The 20502-nt window shown below is 41.6% G+C and overlaps 1 protein-coding gene across 6 annotated transcripts in view; it reads left to right on the forward strand.

Annotated features, from left to right (window-relative positions):
- The window catches only part of BCL11B (BCL11 transcription factor B), a 91999-nt gene that overhangs the window by 30154 nt on the left and 41343 nt on the right, over positions 1-20502 (forward strand). For 4 of the 6 annotated variants that reach the window (XM_021549657.3, XM_021549659.3, XM_021549660.3 and 1 more), the window contains exon 3: positions 12770-12985. The exons of the other annotated variants lie outside the window; for them this stretch is intronic. In XM_021549657.3, coding sequence (XP_021405332.1) covers positions 12770-12985 — 216 coding nt within the window. The remainder of the gene's footprint in view (positions 1-12769; positions 12986-20502) is intronic. 6 annotated transcript variants of the gene reach the window in all.

The following is a 20502-nucleotide window of genomic DNA, read 5'->3' on the forward strand; positions in this document are numbered from 1 at the left end:
AGGGCCTTATCCTGTCTCCAGAGAAGCTTTAGTTCTGCTTTCAGTGGTAACAGGGATCTGGCCCATGCTGAATATTAGCATTTTAATGGCTTACTTAAAACCCTATTGCTGGTACACTCACAGGGCTCCCGTCATGAGGAGAGTCCAGCTCTAGGGTTTTGCAAAGTGATGTTGCAGGCTGCAATGTCTGCTGAAAGAGAGGAGCAGGGATGGCCCATTTATCACAGATTATTAGTATTGTCAATAATAACATGTCTACAGAAGCCAAATTAATTCCTTCTTCCACTTAGTACTAAGTCCAAGAAATGCCAGATCAGTTTCAGAACAGGGGAAAAAATAAACAGAATCAAAGTTTGTATGTTATGATCCCTCTGAATTTCTGGTGGGAATACTCTGTGATAGAAATGATATTTCCATAGAGGCACTGGCTGCCAGTTTGCTTAATTACATTAAATAGTGGTATAAACCTCTGCAGAACATAAACCTCTGTTACAGCCAGTCATTAGAATATTGAATCATAAGGAATAATGATACCAGTGCTAACGGGTTACAACAATCTTTATTATATTAGCCATTGAAGTGTTATTTAAAAAATAAGGTTTGTTGTAGCAGTTTAGGTGTGCATGCGTATTTTCTCTGATCACCTATTAAGAGACTGAAGACTGGATTTGAATTTATTACAAGCAAATAAAGGGCTTGCTTCGAGGAAGAACTACTAGATCGCTGCTTATGATTTTACAATTTGATTCCACTTGTCCTTAAGGAAGGTTCATAATGCTTACTATGGAAATAGCATCTACATCTAGAAAATTAGGGTTAAAAGGATGACTTTGTTGAAACTAATTAGAGGCTGGTTAAATTTTTTTAGTTGGTAACATTTTAGAGATTTTGCTCGAAATGCAGGAGGTTATCGAAAGATTGGGTTAGATTGTGATATAATGCAATAAGCTATCATTTGAGAATATTGACATTTTCATCAGAAACAAAACAAGCCTATTCAACTTTATTTTACTAGAGTGATATGTATGAATTTAATATTTCTTCCTCATCCTAACTGTGGATTTTTAAAGGAATTCTCTTGCCTCACTTTGCTTTTACAGTATGTCTGTTTTTTTATCACTTTGTTTTTGTCTTGAATACACTTTCCTAGGTAAGTGTATTCAGCTTCTGTTTCAAGCAGGCTTGATAACAAAAAGCCTTTTTGTGTCTTATGCTTTTATTTTATGGAGAAAGATGCTATTCTGTACAAATAATGGGTAAATTGAGAGTTACAGGGAAATCTTGTCCAGAAAATAAATACCTCAGAAAAAAATTCTTTATGTAGAATGGTTCTTGGTTTCTTGCACTTTGCTCTTAGTTTTGTGTCAGAGTGAAAGGATTACAGGGCTCTTATTATACTGCACTTGTGTTTTACCTCTCCTGGTGCAGGGTTCGGTTATCCTGTCTAATTAGTGCTTGTGACTGGCCAAATTCTGTTTGGATCCAAGTCTTTGGGTAAAACTTCATTGTTCTATTTAGCAGAGGGATTGGGCACGAGTTTCCAGCATGCTTCCTTGTGCAAATGAAACGCTGGTTCACAATTTCCTTTTTTTGGCTTACGTTATAGTCTGAACTAAGTTCCCGGTTGCTGGTTTATTTATCTGCTTTTTTTCATTATTTAAAAGCAAGCTAATTTCCTTGCCTTTTTTCATTCACAGAGCATTATTTGCTTAGTTGTGCTAGTGTCCAGTAGATTGAAGACTGAACTTTTAGATCCTCAGTGTTCTTCTCATTTCGTAGATTATTTTACCGTCTCCAGATTGCTCTGCTCATTTACTTTGATGGATTCAATTATCAGACTTGGGTCTACTTGTACACACATACCTGGAATAGTTTTCACCTGAGAGATCCAAAACTCAATGGGAACCCTAATTTTAAAAATGTCTGCTGCTCCCTCCCTCCTTCCCAATTAGCTTTGTTTTGCTTTTTCAAGTTTGCTTGGTGTTAGTGAATTTCTTTTCTAAGTGTGAAAGTGCTCCATGCACAAGGGAAAATTTGAAAATCATGAATGTGCCTGTTAATGTCCCTCCCTTCCGCCACTTATTTTAAAGTTATATTACTTTAAGTCTGGTGTATGCATTCACACTAAGCAGGTAGACTATTTTTCACATTGAAATTCAGCACTTACAGTGTCTACACTTACATTGCTTTTGGCAAGGTGTGAGCCAAAAAAACAGAAGCTGTGATTCTCCCCCAAAGCTAATTGTTTCTGTATATTAAGTTTGTCCATCTGTGCTGTGCAGGGACACGGCATCACCTGATGGCTCTCCTTTGCATTTCCAGCAGTGAAGTAGTTAACAGTGCTGCTGCTTAATATATTGCTGTTACAGAGTCTTTTTAGTTTCCAGGACATTTAACTAAATCAGGTGGATGTCATTAGCCGATTTTCACAGATGGGGAGACTGAGGCACAGAGGGGCAGAGTGACTTCATCTGCTTCTTTTTCCCCAAGTTCCCTCCCATTCCAGGAATTGATTTTGCTGCCAAACAGCTGAAGAGCCTCATTTTGCCTAATTCCTTCAAGTTTTTAAAAATTACCATTATTTTTTATTGTGAGAGATAGGGAAAAAATTTAGGGACAAAATTTAAAACTACTAGTAGAAAGCAAACTTCAGAGCAAGGCAGAGATACTTACCCAAGCAGCAGATCCTGCTGTTCTCTTTTCCAGAGGCCATATTCACCCTGAGGATACACGTTTGCAATGCAGCATCTGCCGGTGTCTGTGGGACTCGGCTCCAAAAGCCAAGGCAGAGAAGCCCACTGGTGTTAATGACTCCTGCTTATCTGTGGCTCTTCCCTGGCCACTTCAATTCCTTCATTTTAATCTCTTGACCTTCCTCTTGTGATCAAACCCTCTGATTATTTGCAGGGGTGTTTCTTGCTCTAGCTGTACATATATATATATATATATATATATATATATATATATATATATATACATATATATATATATATGTATAATTTTGCCCTTTGGAAGCAGCTCTTTCCATCCACCGAGTTACTATATTTATTTCAAGGCCTGTTAAATTGCTACAGTTGTCTGTTGGGGTAGTTATACGTTTCAATTACATCAGAAATACTCGCTGGTAGATAGAAATATGAATAATTTTTAGTACCCACAAGGATCTTTACAACCATTGAAAACTCCCCAGAACTTAATTACAAGAGTTAGGGAAAAAAATTGGGAAAATCGATGAACTGTCTATTGTGTCTCCTTTATGCCTTTTGGGAAAAAAAGAACCCTCTACAAATCAGGGTGATTATTATTATTTGTTAGTTTATTGTGGTAGCTTCTGGACATTGCAGCTCAGATCAGGCCATCCTTGTGTTAGAAACTCAGCATTCCCATAGTGAGAACTGGGCTCTGCTTGAGAGCATTTTGGGGCTGAACAGACCAGACAGGCAGTCAGTGGGAAGGTCAGAAGGGAAGCTCAGCTCCAGGAGTGAATATGCCATAGCCTGTGTGGCTCAGGTGTGCACCCCAGCCTTCTTCCCAGCCCAGTGGTCTGCAAAACCACCCTCCTGAGATGAGGAAACTCCCTTGTTTCCTGTGTTATATTTTTAGCACATCTATTGATATGTCCTATTTACTCATGCCTTGTGATGTTTTTAGGCCAAATCCTGCCCTGCTTTCCCTTGCTCTTGCACTCAGTTGCTCTCCTCACAAAGGGGTATTGTCCTCCAGGGGCAAAGGCTTGTGTTGGTGGGGTGGGCACAGGACACAGGAGGGAGAGGTAGGGAATGAAGCCTTGGGTTGCAAGAGTCCTCTTTCTTGTGTGTTTCATTGGGATGAGCCAAGATATTTCAGTTTTTCTCTTTTCATGTTCATAGTACATACAAGGGGTGTGGAACAAGTTTAGATGAGCATCAGGTGGGAGGAGGGTACAGGTGGTCCTGCAGGAGCTCCTGTGGAGACCTGGACCTGAGGGATGCTGCCATGTGGTACCTGGATACCCCTGAGAACCACTCACCTTGGACCCAGAGAGGGGCCACAGACAATCCCCACCCCTGTTTTCTAAAAGAGGGTGTTTGGCAAAACAGTCCTGCAGGCATAGTGTAGGCTACTTCCAGGAATTCACATGGTCTCAAGGTAAGTAAAATTCTCCCCAGCCTGCCCTTGGTGTCCAAGCCTCCAAAATGTCATATGCAAATACGTGGGTGACATAACACAGATTTTTACACTGTGAGAGGAATTGCATGCTCTTTAGTTACGTTGGGATATTTATTAACCACATCGGGTGTTCCAAAGTCAGTTTATTTATCTTTGTAAAGTACTTCCAGATCTTTGTGTGGAAGGCACTGGAGAAATGAAAAGGTTATTATTATTATTATTATTGTTATTATTGTTGTTGTTATTATTATTACAGCATCTAACTACTGACAGGCAACCACAGCTGCATGCTCAATTCAAACCACTTAAATTTAGGGGCTGATTTTTACAATATGGACTCTTAATGCTTTTCCCCATTGACTCCATATGCAGAAATGTATGTTCACTTGCCCTGCAGAAGTATCATTATTCTCCAGAAATGTGTAAATGGGGTACTTTTAAAGAAAGAATAAAAATATGGAATAAATATTAAGTATTCATATTTGTATGGTAGAATTTAATGGCCATTTAAGAAGTGCTTCAAAGCAACCAACTGTAGGAGCTGGTAGTTGCTCCTCTGTCATTAAAAAAGAAAATGCACTGATTAAAACAAAGCCAAGGAATTTTGTAGACAAAGGATAACATTTTTGGTGTTCAGAGGTCTGACACGAGCTACAAACAGCCCAGGAAATAGAGATCTGGGTTTCACAGTCAAGCGCTTTAATCAGTACGGTTGTGCACAGCCGCTGCCGCGTGTGAGTTATGTAATATCACACTTCACCCGCCCACACGCACTCAGAGACAACAGACATCTTCGAAAGGTCTTGGCATTATTCAGAGCAAAGACTCCCAGCAATACCTCGGCATGGTGTTTAATCTTATCTTTTCTTACATTTAGGCATTTCTTTGATTTTTTTCTCTCCTTCCTTTCCTTTTTTTTTCCTCCCATTCTTTTCTGTGATACATCAGTAGTGAATATTTTTGTATTTCCAAAAATGAAGCAAATATAGGGGGAAAAAAATCCCATTAGCTACATAATGTGTTTTCATGACAACTTTGAAGGTTCTTATCATGGCCATTTTTTGCATTTTGTAGCATTGTCTTCATGCTGCTACTGTTATTATTTTTATTTTAAGTATAGTTGAAATTTTACATTCTGAAAACAGCAGTTAAGTATTAAATGGTATCTAGCCTATGCTTTCTTTAGATTTTTAAATAAATAATTAACCAGAGTTTTTAAAGGTCTGCAGAAAAGGCAAACAGGCTTGTGAAACCCCAGCATCTAATAACAAAAAGGTGAGTTGGTTTTCCAGTGCCCTAAGACTTTAAAGATATCCTTACTCTGGCTTTTGAGTAACAGAAAGAGCTCAACCACATTTCATTCTGGTATAATACAGCCCTGAAGTTAACTGTTTTTCAAAGAAAAACAAAACAAAAAAAATAGCTGGCTGCTAATTAGATGTATTTTAACTGCAAAGTCATTTTAGCAGCTAATATTGTTACTATGTGCTTAAGTGTGACTCCTTAGTGAAGCTATTAAACTGTGAGAGGCTGAACTTATCAGACATTTTATAATGTGACTGAATTTTTGTATTCCTGTTCAGAAATCTGTGGGGAGTGGAGGACCTTTCTGGCTCAGACATGGAAAACACATTTTTTACCAACTGATTGCCAGGGTGGGCAGCTGAGACCTCCTTGCATCCTTCTTTTCAGTTTTTTCCTTGCTTTCTTTTCCCTGGCAATAATATTTCTTGTTTCTGTTGCACTCCCTCCTCTCCCAGACAGCAGTCAAGCCCTGCAGTGTGCCCTTTATCCAAGGAAAGGGATTTAACAGCAGGGACTGGTCTTGGTGATTTCAGGATACTTTTGACTCCTGCCTGTTGTATACAACAAGTTGGCGATTCTCAGTAGCCAGGAGGCTCTCAGCATCAGGCAGGGTCCTGCTTTTGAAAAGCAATAGCCCACAGCAGAGGGTGGCCTTAGCCATCATTTTCCTATCGGTTTCTGACCCAGGATTCTTACTTAGTAATTGCTGGGTTGTGTTTCTCAGGGTTTGAGTATTTCCCCCCCATCTTATTGCATTGGTTGATTTTATTCTCCTTTGCACTCTAAAACAAAGTGACTGATACAATATCCAAACTGATGAAAAAGAAGGTGATTTTCCCCCCTTTATTTGCTCCGATTTGAATTAGGTTATCTGCCTATCTTGTTTATGAAATTTTGTGCTGTCTTTTCTGCACAGACTGTGACTCCCAAATCTTCCACAGCTCCATTTCCATATTCCTGCGTGCTTGTTCTTTGTTAATCACTTGGCAAGCGCTTATTTGAATATTAAAAATTTCTTTAATCATCAAAGGCAGGAGCACAGCTTCATGAATATTCATATTTTTTCCCTCCTCAGACTGGATTCTAGTTCATTACCCTGCAGTAAAGCCAAACAGTCATCAATCGCGCTCATTACAGCCGCTGGCGTTTTGATTGGCTGCCTGCTGCTGGTAGCCCGCGTCCCCCATCCTCCCGCTCTCCTCCATGAGCTGTCGTGTACCTGCCAACAACAACAACAAAAAAAAATATATCAACAATGCAGGAATAAAATATCTCCGGTTGAAAAACAACTTTGCAAACTTGTCAAGCAGTCCTCATCACTTTTTTTTTTTTTTTGGTTTTACACCAAAAATCAAAAAAAAATTAGAAGGGAGAAACTTGAGCTTTAGAAATGAATATTTGTCAAGAGAGTTGACGTAAGTTTCATTTGCATAATGACTTTGTACTTCTGCATTAATAAAATTTGCATATGAAGCCATGTTAATTACTCCTGATCATGCTTTTTGCATTCATGCATAGTAATTTTCTCCGACTTGTGAGAATTAATGTCTTGGCATGGGGGGAGGAAGGGGGGGAGTTGGGGTACTGTCAAATTTCTGTGCCAGTGCCCCTCACTCACACTCTTTCTCCTCCTTGCTCACCACGTCTTGTTCTTGATCTATGACTCATTTATGCATTATCATTTGAAATTCTTGGGAGAAAGAAATGTATCAATTCAAAGGGAATCCTTGTCTGCCAAAATGAAAAAAGATCCCTGAGCAAAATACAAGAAGGAATCTCTTCCCTGCTCTCCTTCTTCTCTACCTGGTGCAACTTTTGCATTTTGAGCTTCATCAAAGTTTCAGCCTAAGCATCACAACCAGTGTGGGGGAACCTCTCCCAAAGCGCCGTGCGAGCGCTGGGGGGACAGGCGAGGCTGGCGTGCAGGTGTGTGTGCCGGAGTGCTGGACTCAGGGCGTGAGTGTGTGGTCTGCCCACACCAGGGAGTTGTTCTGCCTTTCCTGGGGGATGCTGTGTGTATCTGCCCCTTGCAGGGTGTGCAGGCATTGCTCTGCTGGTTGCTGTTGGAAGTGTTTGTGCTTGTGTGTATTTAGAAGTGTGTCTCTGTGTGTGTATGTGTGTGTGCTTGTGTGTGTTTGCCTCCCAATTCTGTTGGTGACTGCAAAAAGAGACGGCAGAGAGACGATACTATCAGGTGGGAACAGTCCACAGGAGAGGGCGTGATGCACATAAGACAACTTGTTTTAGAAAAAGCTTGGAAAAAAGAAAATCTGTTGGAGAGATTAGTGGATAGATTTGTCTATCATTTTTGGAGACCTGCTGCAATGGTTCATGTAAAACTCCCCTCAGAACATCTGCAGTATTTTCCCTGAACATGACGGGCACAGGGCAGTGATGATGCTTCAGCCTGCACTCCAAATTTGTAGCCGTACACTGTTTGAACAGATGTTTTTCTTTTTATTGAAAGAGAATTTTTTAATAATGGAGCCGAGCTTTATTCTCTAACCAGCTATTGATTGGATTTTCTATCACCAGACAGACACAGAGAAACACATAGAAAAACTTGGTTTGTGCCCTGTTAAGCAGCTCACACGTCTGCCTGTGCACCTGCCTGTCTGCCTGTACATGGATCCACACCCAGGCACCCACATAGCCAAGCACACAACCCCCCTGGGGACACACCAGCTACATTGCCTGCAGTTATATGTGACATGAGATGTAAAGCCAGGTCTCTTAATTTAAGATTGCTTCCCTTGATCTAAGCCATGATAAGGTGGGACATTTTGAATGTTGCATTGGCTCCTTTGTGTTTTGCTCAGGGACTTTTCTGCAGATGTGCCAGAGGAGCATGGTGCTTTACACACACCATATCATATGGCCAGCTATGCCTAGGCTCTGGGAGAGGGGCAACAAAAGAATGCAATTTATGCCTTGATTGTGGCTTTTGTCAGGATCATCTAGCCTTTTCCATTTTCCATCTGGGGTCATGTCCAATTTACCTTATTTTCTTTAGAAGTTTAAAAATAGCAGAGAGAAAAAAGAAAATTACTCTTAGTGGTGCATTGGAGTCAACATCACCTGTGAGCTACTGCCACGTACAGGTTCTGAGGATATGCTGAGCCTGTTTAATGTACGAGAACAAAATCTTCCTTTACCATCAGCAATGCAGATGTTTTATTTACATGGTGACAGTTCCTGTGCATTTTTCACACTCATGCTGTGTGCAAAACTTTCCATGCAGAATGAATGCAGAATATATAATTGAGATCTGCAGTGCAGGTGAGTGATTTCCCAGTGCTGACCCAAGAGGAAAATCGAGCCTCACACATCGTGTCAGGGACGTCCGAGCAACACAATGCTGCATGTGTGTGCCTGCTCTCCCCATCCACATGGGATATTTGCCTCTAAGATTGCACTGCAGTTCTTGTGGTTTGCTTTCCCTTTGCTGCTGATTGTGGCTATGCCCTTTGTGGCAGTCAGGGGCTTGCAGGTGTGTTTTCTCTTTGAAAATGTGATGTGGTCGATTGGATGTAGAATTCCAAAGATCAGCTCCACTCCCATGCCTGTTGCTGTGTGGGCTGAGCAAAAAACACTCTGCACCACCTTAAGATCCTATCATCTATCTAATCTAATCTATCTATCTATCTATCTATCTATCTATCTATCTATCTATCTATCATCTATCTATCTATACCTATTTATCTATCATCTGTCTGTCTATCTATCTAATCTAGCTCTCTTTTCATCTTTGGTCATTTTGTGTTTGTCCGCCATCTGTAACAGTTAAATTGAAGAGCCTCCATCCTCATTTTCAGCTTTAAATAGACCCTTCGTGGGATAAAAAATACACCTAGGATCCCACAGAGAGGAGCTGAAGAGATGAAATGGGAATATGTTCTTATCAAATACAAGCTGAGTATTTTTGAACACAAGTGTTATTTTTTCTATAACTATGAAGAGGTATCATGTACCTAATGGTGGACCCCTCCTTTTCTCCCTGCCTTTTCTTGAGGCCACTGGATATGATTTCCATCTTCATGATTTTCCTCTTGATCTGATTCTGTAGGACCATCCTGATTAGTAACAAAGAAGTAAACCTTGAAGTGGTAGTAAAGGGGAAGAGGAATCACCTGATTTGACTTTGCTTGTAGGGGTAGACTTAAGTCTCCTTGTCTGGCAACTGCATGATATTTGTCTCTTAGTGCTGGACTTGGGAGTGCTGGTGGTAATCCTTGATCATCTACCAGAGTCTCTCTTGGTCCACTCTTCTTCTCCCTTACCAATCTGTTCTTTTGTGATACCAGGTTAGCAAATTTTAGATTTCCTCAAATTTACATCTGTCCTGGACAACATCAAATCATAGAATCATTGAATGGTTTGGGTTGGAACAGATGCCCCTGCCATGGTCAGGGACACTCAAAGATCCATTCAACCTGGTCTTGAGCACAGATCTCTGGGCAACATGTTCCAGTCTCTCACCACCCTCACAGTAAAGAATTTCTCTCTTAAACCTTATCTACACCTATCTCTGTCAGTTTAATTCCATTGTCCCTTGTCCTATCATCACATATCCTGTAAGAAATCCCTTTCCAGCCCCCAGTCAGCCCCCTTCAGGTATTGGGAGGCTGCTATAAGGTTTCCCCAGAGCCTCTCTTCTCCAGGGTGAGGACAAGAAAGATAAGTTCTAAGTGATAGTTTCAGTTATATCTGTTCACTGGCATCTGGTTCATACAGTTCTTCTGCTAAAATTGTTAGGTACCTTGTTAAAACAGATTGCTGCTTTGCCCCCAGTAGCACTGCTGGGGGGCTCCTACAGGATCCCTTTGACCAGATGGTAAGCAATCTCCTATCTGAGACCTTTATTCCCTTTCCACACTAGAGATGTGCTGAGTAAGGTCTGGGAAGCTTTTTGCATCTTCTTGTACACCTCAGGGCTGTGCAAACTACATTCAATTAATTGCCAATGGACATATGGGACACACCAGGCCATAACTCCCAGGGTAGTGTTGTGTGCAAGGGCCCATGGGCCTCCACATTAAAACCCTGTGCAGTGGAGTCAGATGATGCATTTGGTGGACTTCATATAGTTTCTCTGTGTGATTATCTCCTTCAAAACCCATAGTAAGGCATCATGATATATAGAGGGCCAAGTGACTGCAAGACCTGTACCCTTAGTCATGGTGAAACCACAGACACATCTCAGTGTAACTTGAGATGTAGCTGCCCTGTGGTTTTACTCTAAATCTCCATTTCAAGCTGATGAATTTCTAAGCAAGGACAAGTGCCCAAGCAGCTCAACACAGCCTAGCAATTTTTATTGTGTTAGGAATATAATATACAATTGTTAAGTCATTAGAAGGAATTTGTACTATTCTTTCCTTATTCCACGAAAAAAGCAAACATTATTCATATCTGTTACAGTGGCAGTAGAGTGGTGCCTACACACATAGAATCCATGTCCAACATCTGTCTCCACAGGCACAGCAGACGGTCTTGCCAGAAATGCAATGTAGGTAGGATCTGAATAGCAGTTATCATACTTGCTTGTATAGTACTTCCAGAGAGATCAAAGAGTTACAAAAGTCAAACACAGAACTCCCAAAATAAAAAAAAAAAAAAGGCCTTCCTTGTCCCACAAGCCACAGAGATGGCTTCTATTTAAAACCAGTCCTCAAAACACAGCACAAATTTTATCCTCGATGCTTGAAGCTCGAGTATTTACACAGGGAATTTAGACTCTTCACTTGTGGTTTTGGCAAAAGCTTCACACAAATGTTTTGCACTGGTGGTCTCTTAGCCATTTAAGATAAATGCCAAAATCAAATGCAGTCCTTGCAGACTGGAGCGCTGGATGCTGTGCCAAGGATGAAGTATCCCCATTTGCCTCACATGTGTAGCTGTCAGATCAACATGCAGGCCTGGTTTCCAAATAGGGACTCTCAAGGTGGTGAGACTCCCTTGGAAAATGTTGCATATTTAGGGTCAGAAGGAGCATGGATAAATATTATTCCTTGCTGCCACAGTGTAGGTTCCTTTTGGAAAAGTTTTTTCTAGGATTGGAGAGAACACAGATAAATGTTTCTGCTTGCTGCCATGGTGTTTGCATCTATCTGCAAGGTACACAATCATGCACAGCCAGAAATGCCACCATTTAGAAAGAAAGCATTTGCCAGAAGGTACCCCACAATTAGCACACATATTTCCTGATCTAAATACAGGGGGAAACTGTGGTTTCTGATCTACCACTGTGCGGTAACTGTTGGCAAATGCCAACTTTTTAATGGTGACTACTCCACCACATTTCTTCATGTAGAAACTGGCCTTGATTAGTAGCTAATAGCTAATAACTAAGTGGCAGGAATAGTTTGAAATGGAGGGGTTGGGATTCCCAATGAATGGAAAGTGGTGCTGTTCACTCAGCTTCCCTTTAAAGCCTGCTAAGTTGTGCCAGCCAAAAACGTGACTCCTACATGATTCTGTATGTGTGTGTCTGTATTTGTGCAGGTGTATGTCGATATTTAAGACTTGTATCTTAGTTTTTCAAAGCCACAGAATTCAGTTTGGACTAGTGCCAGGAGGAGCCAGCATTTCCAGCGGAGCAGGAGAAAACTCTTAAATACAGCTTTTAAATGGCAGGTTATTCCTAGAGGGGTTAAAAATAAATAATAAGGTTATAGGTTACAATATAATCTTTTAGCTACCAGGAAAAAGGTTGTTCCCTTCCTCACAAGCTCAGTAGGGAATCAGCATGCATAATCGGGGCATGCAAAATGCACAACTGGCTGCAGCTCAAGCAGGAAGGCAGCACATGGCCGCCAAGGCTTCCTTCTGGGAACTCAGCTCCTGGCACCTCGCTGAAGCCATTTGAGCTCTAAGTCACCGCACTTTGTCCGGGCTGGTGTGTGGAGCCCGCTTCAGCAGCGGCTCGGCAGAAAGCCTGCCCAGTTTTGTGTCAGCTCAGTGCATTAGCACAGCCATAAAACAATTATCCCCCTTTTGATTCGGTCCCTGAGCAAGCACTGGTGGCGACGTCCGCCGCCTCTGGCTCTGCTCTGTGCCAGGGCTGGCCATCCCCCACCTTCACCCCGCTCCATGCCCACACAGGCCCTCAGCCTGGGTTCGCAGGTCCTCCAGGTCTCTTCTTATTCTTCCCCCACCCAGCATGAGCCCACCAGCCTCAGCTGGACCCAGAGAGGGGTTCAGACCAAGCGTGTTGTGCGTTAGGCAGCCAGCCCCCACTTCGCTTGTTTGATGCCTCCTCTGTCCCTTCAAACTTAGATCCGACTGACAGTTTTTTCTATTGTTTTTTCTCCAGGGCCGTCCAGGCCTGCAAACCTGCCGGGGGCTCCCATAGCTGCCTCCTCCCACCCTCACACATCCGTGATCACGTCACCTCTCCGCGCACTGGCCTCCCTCCCGCCCTGCCTTAGCCTGCCCTGCTGTGGTGCACGTGCAGTCTCAGTTGGCGGGACTCAGACTGAGATTCAGACTGAGACGTCAGGCACATTTGGATGTCATTGTCAGTTGTCAGGTAATAGAAATACTTTTTTTTTTTGTTGCTATCTGAAGGTCAGTAGTGCTGCCAAGTGATGTCATCTTTGCTGTGGGAGAGCTGCCTTTGCTGGGTCACATGGGGAAGGTAGAGAGAATTCCCTAACCTGCCCTCCTCCCTCCACTTCCCTTCCTTCTCCACCCTGGAAGAGGATGGGAAGTGGGAAAGGACATGCGACTCCCTCCATTTCCACATCCCTCCTTCCTGCCTGCCCACCCTCAGTTGTCACCTGCGGCCACTGCTGGGCCATTTGTGCCATGTTGTAAACAAATGTCTGAGACTCCTTGCTGAATGTTATACCCCAGTATCAAGATATCATCTCTCTAGGCTGTTTATTTTAAGCTTAATTGGATAGCATTTAACATCTGAAGTATTTTTATTTTCTTCTTTTTTGCCCTTCCTCCTCAGTCATTCATATTAAAGGCTCTCCTCCACATCCATGTGCACGCAGGATGTATGTGCTCCATGCTGTTTTCTCCCTTGCTTTGAGAAAATGCTCCTTGATAACTCACCATGCATCCCTGGCCTCCTACCCCCATCAGTTTTTCTTTTCCTTTATTCCTTTTGGATGCCTGATTTATCACCACAAGGAGGAGAAAGTGAAAATGAAGGCACACCAAGCTAGCCAAAGAGAACATGGACATATTGTCACCAGACCCCATCATTTCAGACCCAGTGATCTCTTTGAAATCACTGGGTGTTTCTGAGCATGGCTCAGTTGCAAGACTTGGTCTATGACAAGCTCTGGACTGGTGAGGTGAAAATGGGGAGGGTTTAAAAGAAAATACAGATGTGGCAAAATCCACAAATGTTTATGGACTCTCACTGTGGTGGGCCAAATCCCACAGCCCTCATTCATGATAATGTGCATGTAGTTTTAATAAGGAGTTCCCTAAATGGTGCTGGATAAGTAAAGCGAGAGGACCAACGGATTCAGAGACACAGCAATGACTGTCAGGAGTAAAGCCTTTGGGAAATGGCTCCTCATTTCTCCCCTGAAGCTGGCAAAACTTTGTTGTGTTAGCTTTTTCCTTCCACAAGCACTGGTACCACTTGGCTACAGTATGCCCTATCTCATGAGAATGCTCCTTTACATCTCTTATTTATGTAATAAAGTGAGATATTAAGTTTTGCAAGAGATTCAAATTTGTATCTTGGAAACTCTGGGTCTTGAAAGATAAAATATTCTCAGGAAGAGGCTAAGAGCACTCTGCAGGGTGCTGTGTAGGTCCTGGGTGAAGCTCAGGGCATACAGTGAAGGCTCCCTTGCTGCCTGGAAGATGCTTAGCCTCCACCCATCTGCTTGCACTGGTGCACAGGGTTTGTAGCAATGTGCTGTGTGGTGAGGTGCCATCAGTAAATCCAGGGTCTGGTTAAATTTTCTATCCTAGCTGCTGCATTCAGTATGGCAGAGGATGCTGTTTTAATGAAATTCTGCTTTATCAGCCTTGGCAGACTGACCAACTGGCCCGAGACGGATGTCGAGACAGGTTCTTGCAAATGGTGAGCGTTTTATCAGAAAGTCAGAAAGCTTCCCTGCCTTCTCTCCTCCCAGGAACCAGTAAACCAAACTGGAACTGGTCTCATGTTTTGCTGTCCTCTGTCTTCACTGGTGTAGTATGCACTTGCATGTCTCCGTGGGGGCACATCGTTGTAACGCTGAATTGAATACCCTGGTTTCCTCTTACTTCTGATGCCAGCAGCTAGTAGGAATGGAAGCAAGTACATCTAAAAATAGAAAAGGAAGGAAGGAAGGAATAACTTATTAAAGAATGTGGGGAAGGTGAGGCTTTTGTACTTTGTGTACTTGGAGTTCTCACTTTGGAGTTGTGTGCTGTGAGTCTGCAGAATTGCCTGTTTGCTGGGAGAGCGATGCCAGCTCTGTGGAGAGGGAGACCTGTTATCATGGCTTCCTGTAATTACTGCTGCAGTCTGCGACACTTAGAGAATAGGTTTTATCAAAGTGCACGCTACATGTTTATGACAGTAGTTGGTCAAGGTCTGCTTGAAAGAAACATTTTCATCCCTTGAAAAAGGAGATTATATCTACTTAACCCTTTCTTAGCTCCCATAGTATTCACTGTACTTGAGCCTAGGCAAGGGTTATGGATTCTTTCTGTTGCCCAAAATATTTTGTGGAAATGAAAGAAATGTGAGTTCTTTGTGTTGATTAATAATCTAGTGACAATCCCTGCATTGTGCCTTTTTTTTTAATATAGACATTTACAACAGTCACTTCCTCCAGCTTTAGAGATCAGCTTGTCTCTCTGACTTGATTAGCCTTTTATTCTGTCAGCCCTGTCCTTGCTTCTGAGGAATTGGTTACTTCTTTGAACAAAAGCCATCAGCAGTTCCTGCCTCCCCTCATCCTTCATCATTTCTTACCTTTCCTGTTTTTCAGCATTTATTTAATTCAGGACCTGGAGATTTTCCATGCAGCTCTCAAGCAGACTGAGACTCTGATGGCTTGAAGTTGCAGGTACTCCAAAATCTTTGCTGGGCACTCACAAACTGGGCCCTCAAGAGTCCCTCACAACAGTTTGTGCTGGAGAATCCAAATGTCTGGCTTCTGGTGGGATTTGGGGTACACATGTGTGAAAACTGCGTTTGGAAATCTCCGACCTAGATAAGAGTGATTGTCTGGGATGCTGAGTAGTGTTCAGTCATGCACAGAGGAAGTCGTGCTGCCTCATCCACAGTTGTTAGTGATCTTTAGAAAATGTGCTGCTGATAGTTTCAATCACAGCAAATGGTGCTGGGAGGTTTGCTTGGATGTCCACTGTGTTGCTCAGCCAGTGCTGGTTGTGGTCTCTCTATCTTTGTTCAATTATTTGTGTTCGAGGCACCCCAGGACAAGGAATTTGCAAGTGAAGGTCCACATTTTTTCATGTGATTTAAAAAAGAAATCTCTACTGCTGGTTCAATCTCTCTAAATATATTTATTTATTTATATATTTTGCCCCAGAAGCTTTTGTCAGTTGAATTGGGTTCTCCCGTTCGAATGTTTTTAGTGCCTATTTAATTAGAAGTTGGAATAGAGTAATGAAATTCACAGGGTTATGTAGCTTGGATCTAAAATATAAATGGGCAAAGCATTCATTTTGCTTTACCCCTTGCCAGATTAGGGTGCTTTTTTTGAGCCTGCTTTTTATTTCATTACAATGAATTGCAACCGCTCAGAGTAACTGTAAAACACACAGAGTTTTTTTTTTGCATAACAGAGACATGCAAATAAATGATTGTTGAGAGACATAATTATGTAAAGAAAAGTATATGCTTGTGTGCATGCACACATACACTGCAATGCTTTTTGTGGGGCTATTTTTTCACAATATATCTTCATAAGGCTCTTTTTATGATGCTGATTTATTAATATTGTACATTAAGGCTTAAATTGTCAAAGCTGCCTAAGAGATTTGGATGCCCATTTCCCATTAAAGTTAACGAGAAACGAGCATTGAAAATCTCAGCGCAGAACTGCACGGCACTTTACAGTGTGTACAGTCCAAAGAAAAAGTCCCTGCCTTGAAGATGCTGTGGTGTAAAAGCCCCAGGAAGAGGATCGTAATCAGCATAAGACAAAGAGGATCGTAATGGCACAGAGAATAATTAATCCCCTGTGCCTGCATTCAGATATATACCTGGTCCAAATTCTCTGGACTGGGCCTACAAGTGAGGGTTTTATATACCCCTGTAAAGATAATTAAATCTGTCCAATACACATATATTCATCTAACCAGTGAAACTGCTTCCTTCCCACATGTAGGCTGATGGAAGGAGGTGGAAAGCAATTACAATACTTAGTTGCATGTATAAAAACAGCAAGTGGGCATGGACAGCAGTGATTAATGGACAGGGCTGTGAAATTTAAGGTCTAAAATAGAGGAAGGCATGGGGCTATATCTCATAAGAGAGGAGCAAGCTCCTGCTAATTCATGGAATCAGCTGTGTTAGTCATTAGGACATTCTGAAAATCACAGTCATCTTGTAAAGTTAATATCAATTTACTTGGCTACTGAAATTCTACTTACTGCTTCATTTAACTAGTCTGGTGTTTTCTTGGCAGAGATTAAGGTGACAGTAAAGATAAAAGCAGTCCCTGTAACTAAATCATAGGTTTTAAAAGAATACTTTTTCCTCCATCTATTATATCACCGTATTCATTTTATGTTGGTTTTATAACTGGAGTCAGCCAAAGAGAAGAGCTAGATTAGACCACCCTGCTGTAAAAAGCTTGATGCAATTAATACAGTCTGTCTAGAAAGAAGTATTATTTCAAAAACTTTTATGTTAATGATATGGTATGCACTTGCACGTTTCTTACTTGAACAAGAAGCAAGCTTTTGTTCACTCTAGCCTGGGTTTTATTAACATAGGAGGATCAATGGAAAACAAAACAGTAATCAGAACAGAGAATACAAATTCATCCAGCAAAAAACCTTCTAACTCATCAGGTCCCAGGACAATGGCTGATACTCTACTCTTCATTTTTTGCTGAGTGGACTTTCAAAAAAAAAAAAAAAAGATTTCTCTCTGATGCTTTTTTGAGAGGAGAAAGAGGAATTTGATATAAGTGTATAAATGTCAGAGGACAGACAAAGATCTATAGTTTCCCTGAGAGCCTTTGTAAATATATCTTTTCATTTCGCCGCATAAATAAGAGGTTTGCATAAAATACTAGGTAACATTCAGGAAAGATGTCCTTGTGAGTCATGTATTTATTTATTTTACTGAAATATTTAATGTGTGCTATAGTAGAATTGACTTTGTGGACAGTACTTACAGAGTGCAGGGATGTGTGAGAGATGTATACACTAAAAAGAGTAATGCATCAGTCTGAATGCATGCATCCATCTTTACATCTACCTATCAATCTCTGTGTTCATTCACCTATCCAAGTATTAAAATCATATGTGACCTGCTGTCTAGGCAGCTCCCTGTCTCACTAGGTATTAAAATCAGATCCAAACTCAAAATAAGTGAATTTAACACAGACTGTTTTTTTGACTGAATAGTGTGTTTGCCAAGAGGCAGTGAAGAGACCTTAAAATTGCAAAGAGGTGACTAAAATGAGGGTGCTGCATGGGGCAGGGTCGCTGGCAATGTGAGCATGACTGTGACTTTGTTCTAGACAGATGGCTGATCACTATAACTTTGTAAGTCCTAATTATGTCAAGTTAAGAACCAGCAGGAGCAATAGTGATATTTAAAGGTTCTTTAAAGCGGATGCTTGCCATTTCCAGACATCCCAGGAAAAAAGAAAATACCTTAATTGCAACATTAATGGGTAGAACTGAATCTTGGTAGTCTTGGTACGAAAAGGTTCAGGGCAACACTGCCTGCAGTAAGGACAATGGTTCCAACATTGAGAGAGTTAACTCGATCGCATACCACTACACTGAGCCCGAGAGTCTGAACTCTTCAAACGCTCCAAATGGAGAGCTAAATCAAAGAATCCTGTTTCAAATCCATCCAAGATGTTGCTGTTTTTCTCCTCTGACAGGAGAAGCATTTGGAAGTGCAGTTTCTTTCTTTTTTTATAGCTGTCTTAAAAAGGAGTTTGGATGTTTAGCACAGCTGGTGCTCATTACATTATGCACTATCAATAAAATAGCATGTGTAATTAATTTTTAATGCAGTGCTGTATGCAGCGCTTTAAAGCAGTTACTGTATGGGGAGAGCCGACACCGGTCACTGACATCAGAAATATTGAAATAGAGGGCTAGATTTTGCATTTTTAAAGGGTGTATGTGAGAGTGGGGGAAGGGTAATTCCCAACCAGCAATTCTCTGGCCACAATCAAATTTAAAAATATAGGAACAAGATGGATGAAGGTGATTTTATAATTTGTTTATTGCAATGAATGAATTTTTGTCCTTTTGGAGTTAGCTGAGTGATAGCTGAATTAGGAGAGGTGACTTCAGAATATAGGTAAGGACCAAGGGAGCACATAGCAACAGATCCATATTTGTTAAAGCACAAACAAACTTTGGTGGTATCAGGTGGGAGATGAGGTAAAAAGGGAGCTTATGGAAAAGCAAGAGAAGGACATTTCTATTCTATTCCATCTCATTGAACAGGTTTTTTTTTTCATTGCAGGGCTTCTTTCTTGTGCCTTGTTGTGTCTTCTTGTTCCCACTAATAATAACCCCATTTCCCCCCCTTGATTCATTAAACATTTGGGAGTACTGGTAGTTTGGAAGGGAGAGAGTAACTTGGTTAGAAAGAGGCACCACTGATGACATGGTTTATGCTGCTCTGACTGAAGACCCAAACAAATTAGGGTCTTCTTTTTGCATGGCAGTACTTTCCACTGCATAAGTGAAGACTGCTTTAATTAGGCACAGTGGGAAAGGTTTGGGCACCATCATGACTCTTACAGTCATTATGTCCAGAAACACCTTGGTTGACTGAAGGAGGAGCAGACCTCTTTTTGAAGTTGTAGCAAGGTGTGTGTCCGTGCTCAGCAAAGGGATGGGAATGGCTTTCATGTTTCTGCAGCAGAGTAACTGCCAGGGATGGTTTGCAGGATGGGACCATCCTCCTCCCTGCTACCGTTGTTTTCCCACCCATTTTCAGAGACTTGAATGCTTCTTGGTGTACACTTCCTAAAAAGAGAAGAAATCAACTGCAGGAAGAGAAGGAAGGAAGCAATCACCTAAAAAGCGACAAAATTAGGGGTAGTGCTTGTCAGGTGCCTTGCCTTTTGGCTGGGCAATGCACCAGCTTTCTGAAAGCTTTTTTTTTTTTAATACACGTGCACAAGGCATAAATGTTTGCAATTATTCTTTCCTTTTCTCAGCAAATTGCCATTTATTTGTACATAACATATGCTAAGCAGTTCACTTGTACAGCCTCACCTGGCATATTCAGGATGGAGTTTCCTCCTGCCTCTTCAGCAGTAGCTTTTTGACATCACTTTTCTTCTCGCTTTCTGTCAGATTTGTGCGGATGTGTTTGTGTGTCTGAGCCAGGAAGTGAATTGGCCTGTTCAGCTTGTGAGAATAGAGATAAACCTCTTGAGCACAAATATAATGCTCAGTGTCAAAGGAAGTAGGGCAAACCATGGTGTATGGTGTAGATATTTGTGATGAGAACTGCTTTTTAGTTCACAAGCCAGAGTGGGAAAGGTGGAGAGAGCAATGAGGTGTTGTATATTTTGTAGTAAAATCACTTAATTTTATTTTATTTGTTTTAGAATAACTGGATCATTTATTCCTGGTGTGGCTAAGGTTTAGGCCAGAGAACTGCAAAAAAATTAGCATGTGTCCCTCCAGAGCTAATTCAGAGGACCTCTGCTCTCTTGTTTTCTGAATGCTACATAAAAATAGATAAAAGGAAGGCTTCTATGCTCAGATGGGATGCTTTATGTTCAGAATGGGATTTGAGTCAAAGAAGCCATGCTGATGCATCTCATGTGTGCCCCACTGGGTTCCTGTGTTCTGCATGTTGGTCCTTCTTTCTGCTGAGCAGTAAACAGCTGAGCAACTGTTAAC

The sequence above is a fragment of the Lonchura striata genome, chromosome 6 (assembly GCF_046129695.1).
Source record: "Lonchura striata isolate bLonStr1 chromosome 6, bLonStr1.mat, whole genome shotgun sequence".
NCBI lineage: Eukaryota > Metazoa > Chordata > Aves > Passeriformes > Estrildidae > Lonchura > Lonchura striata.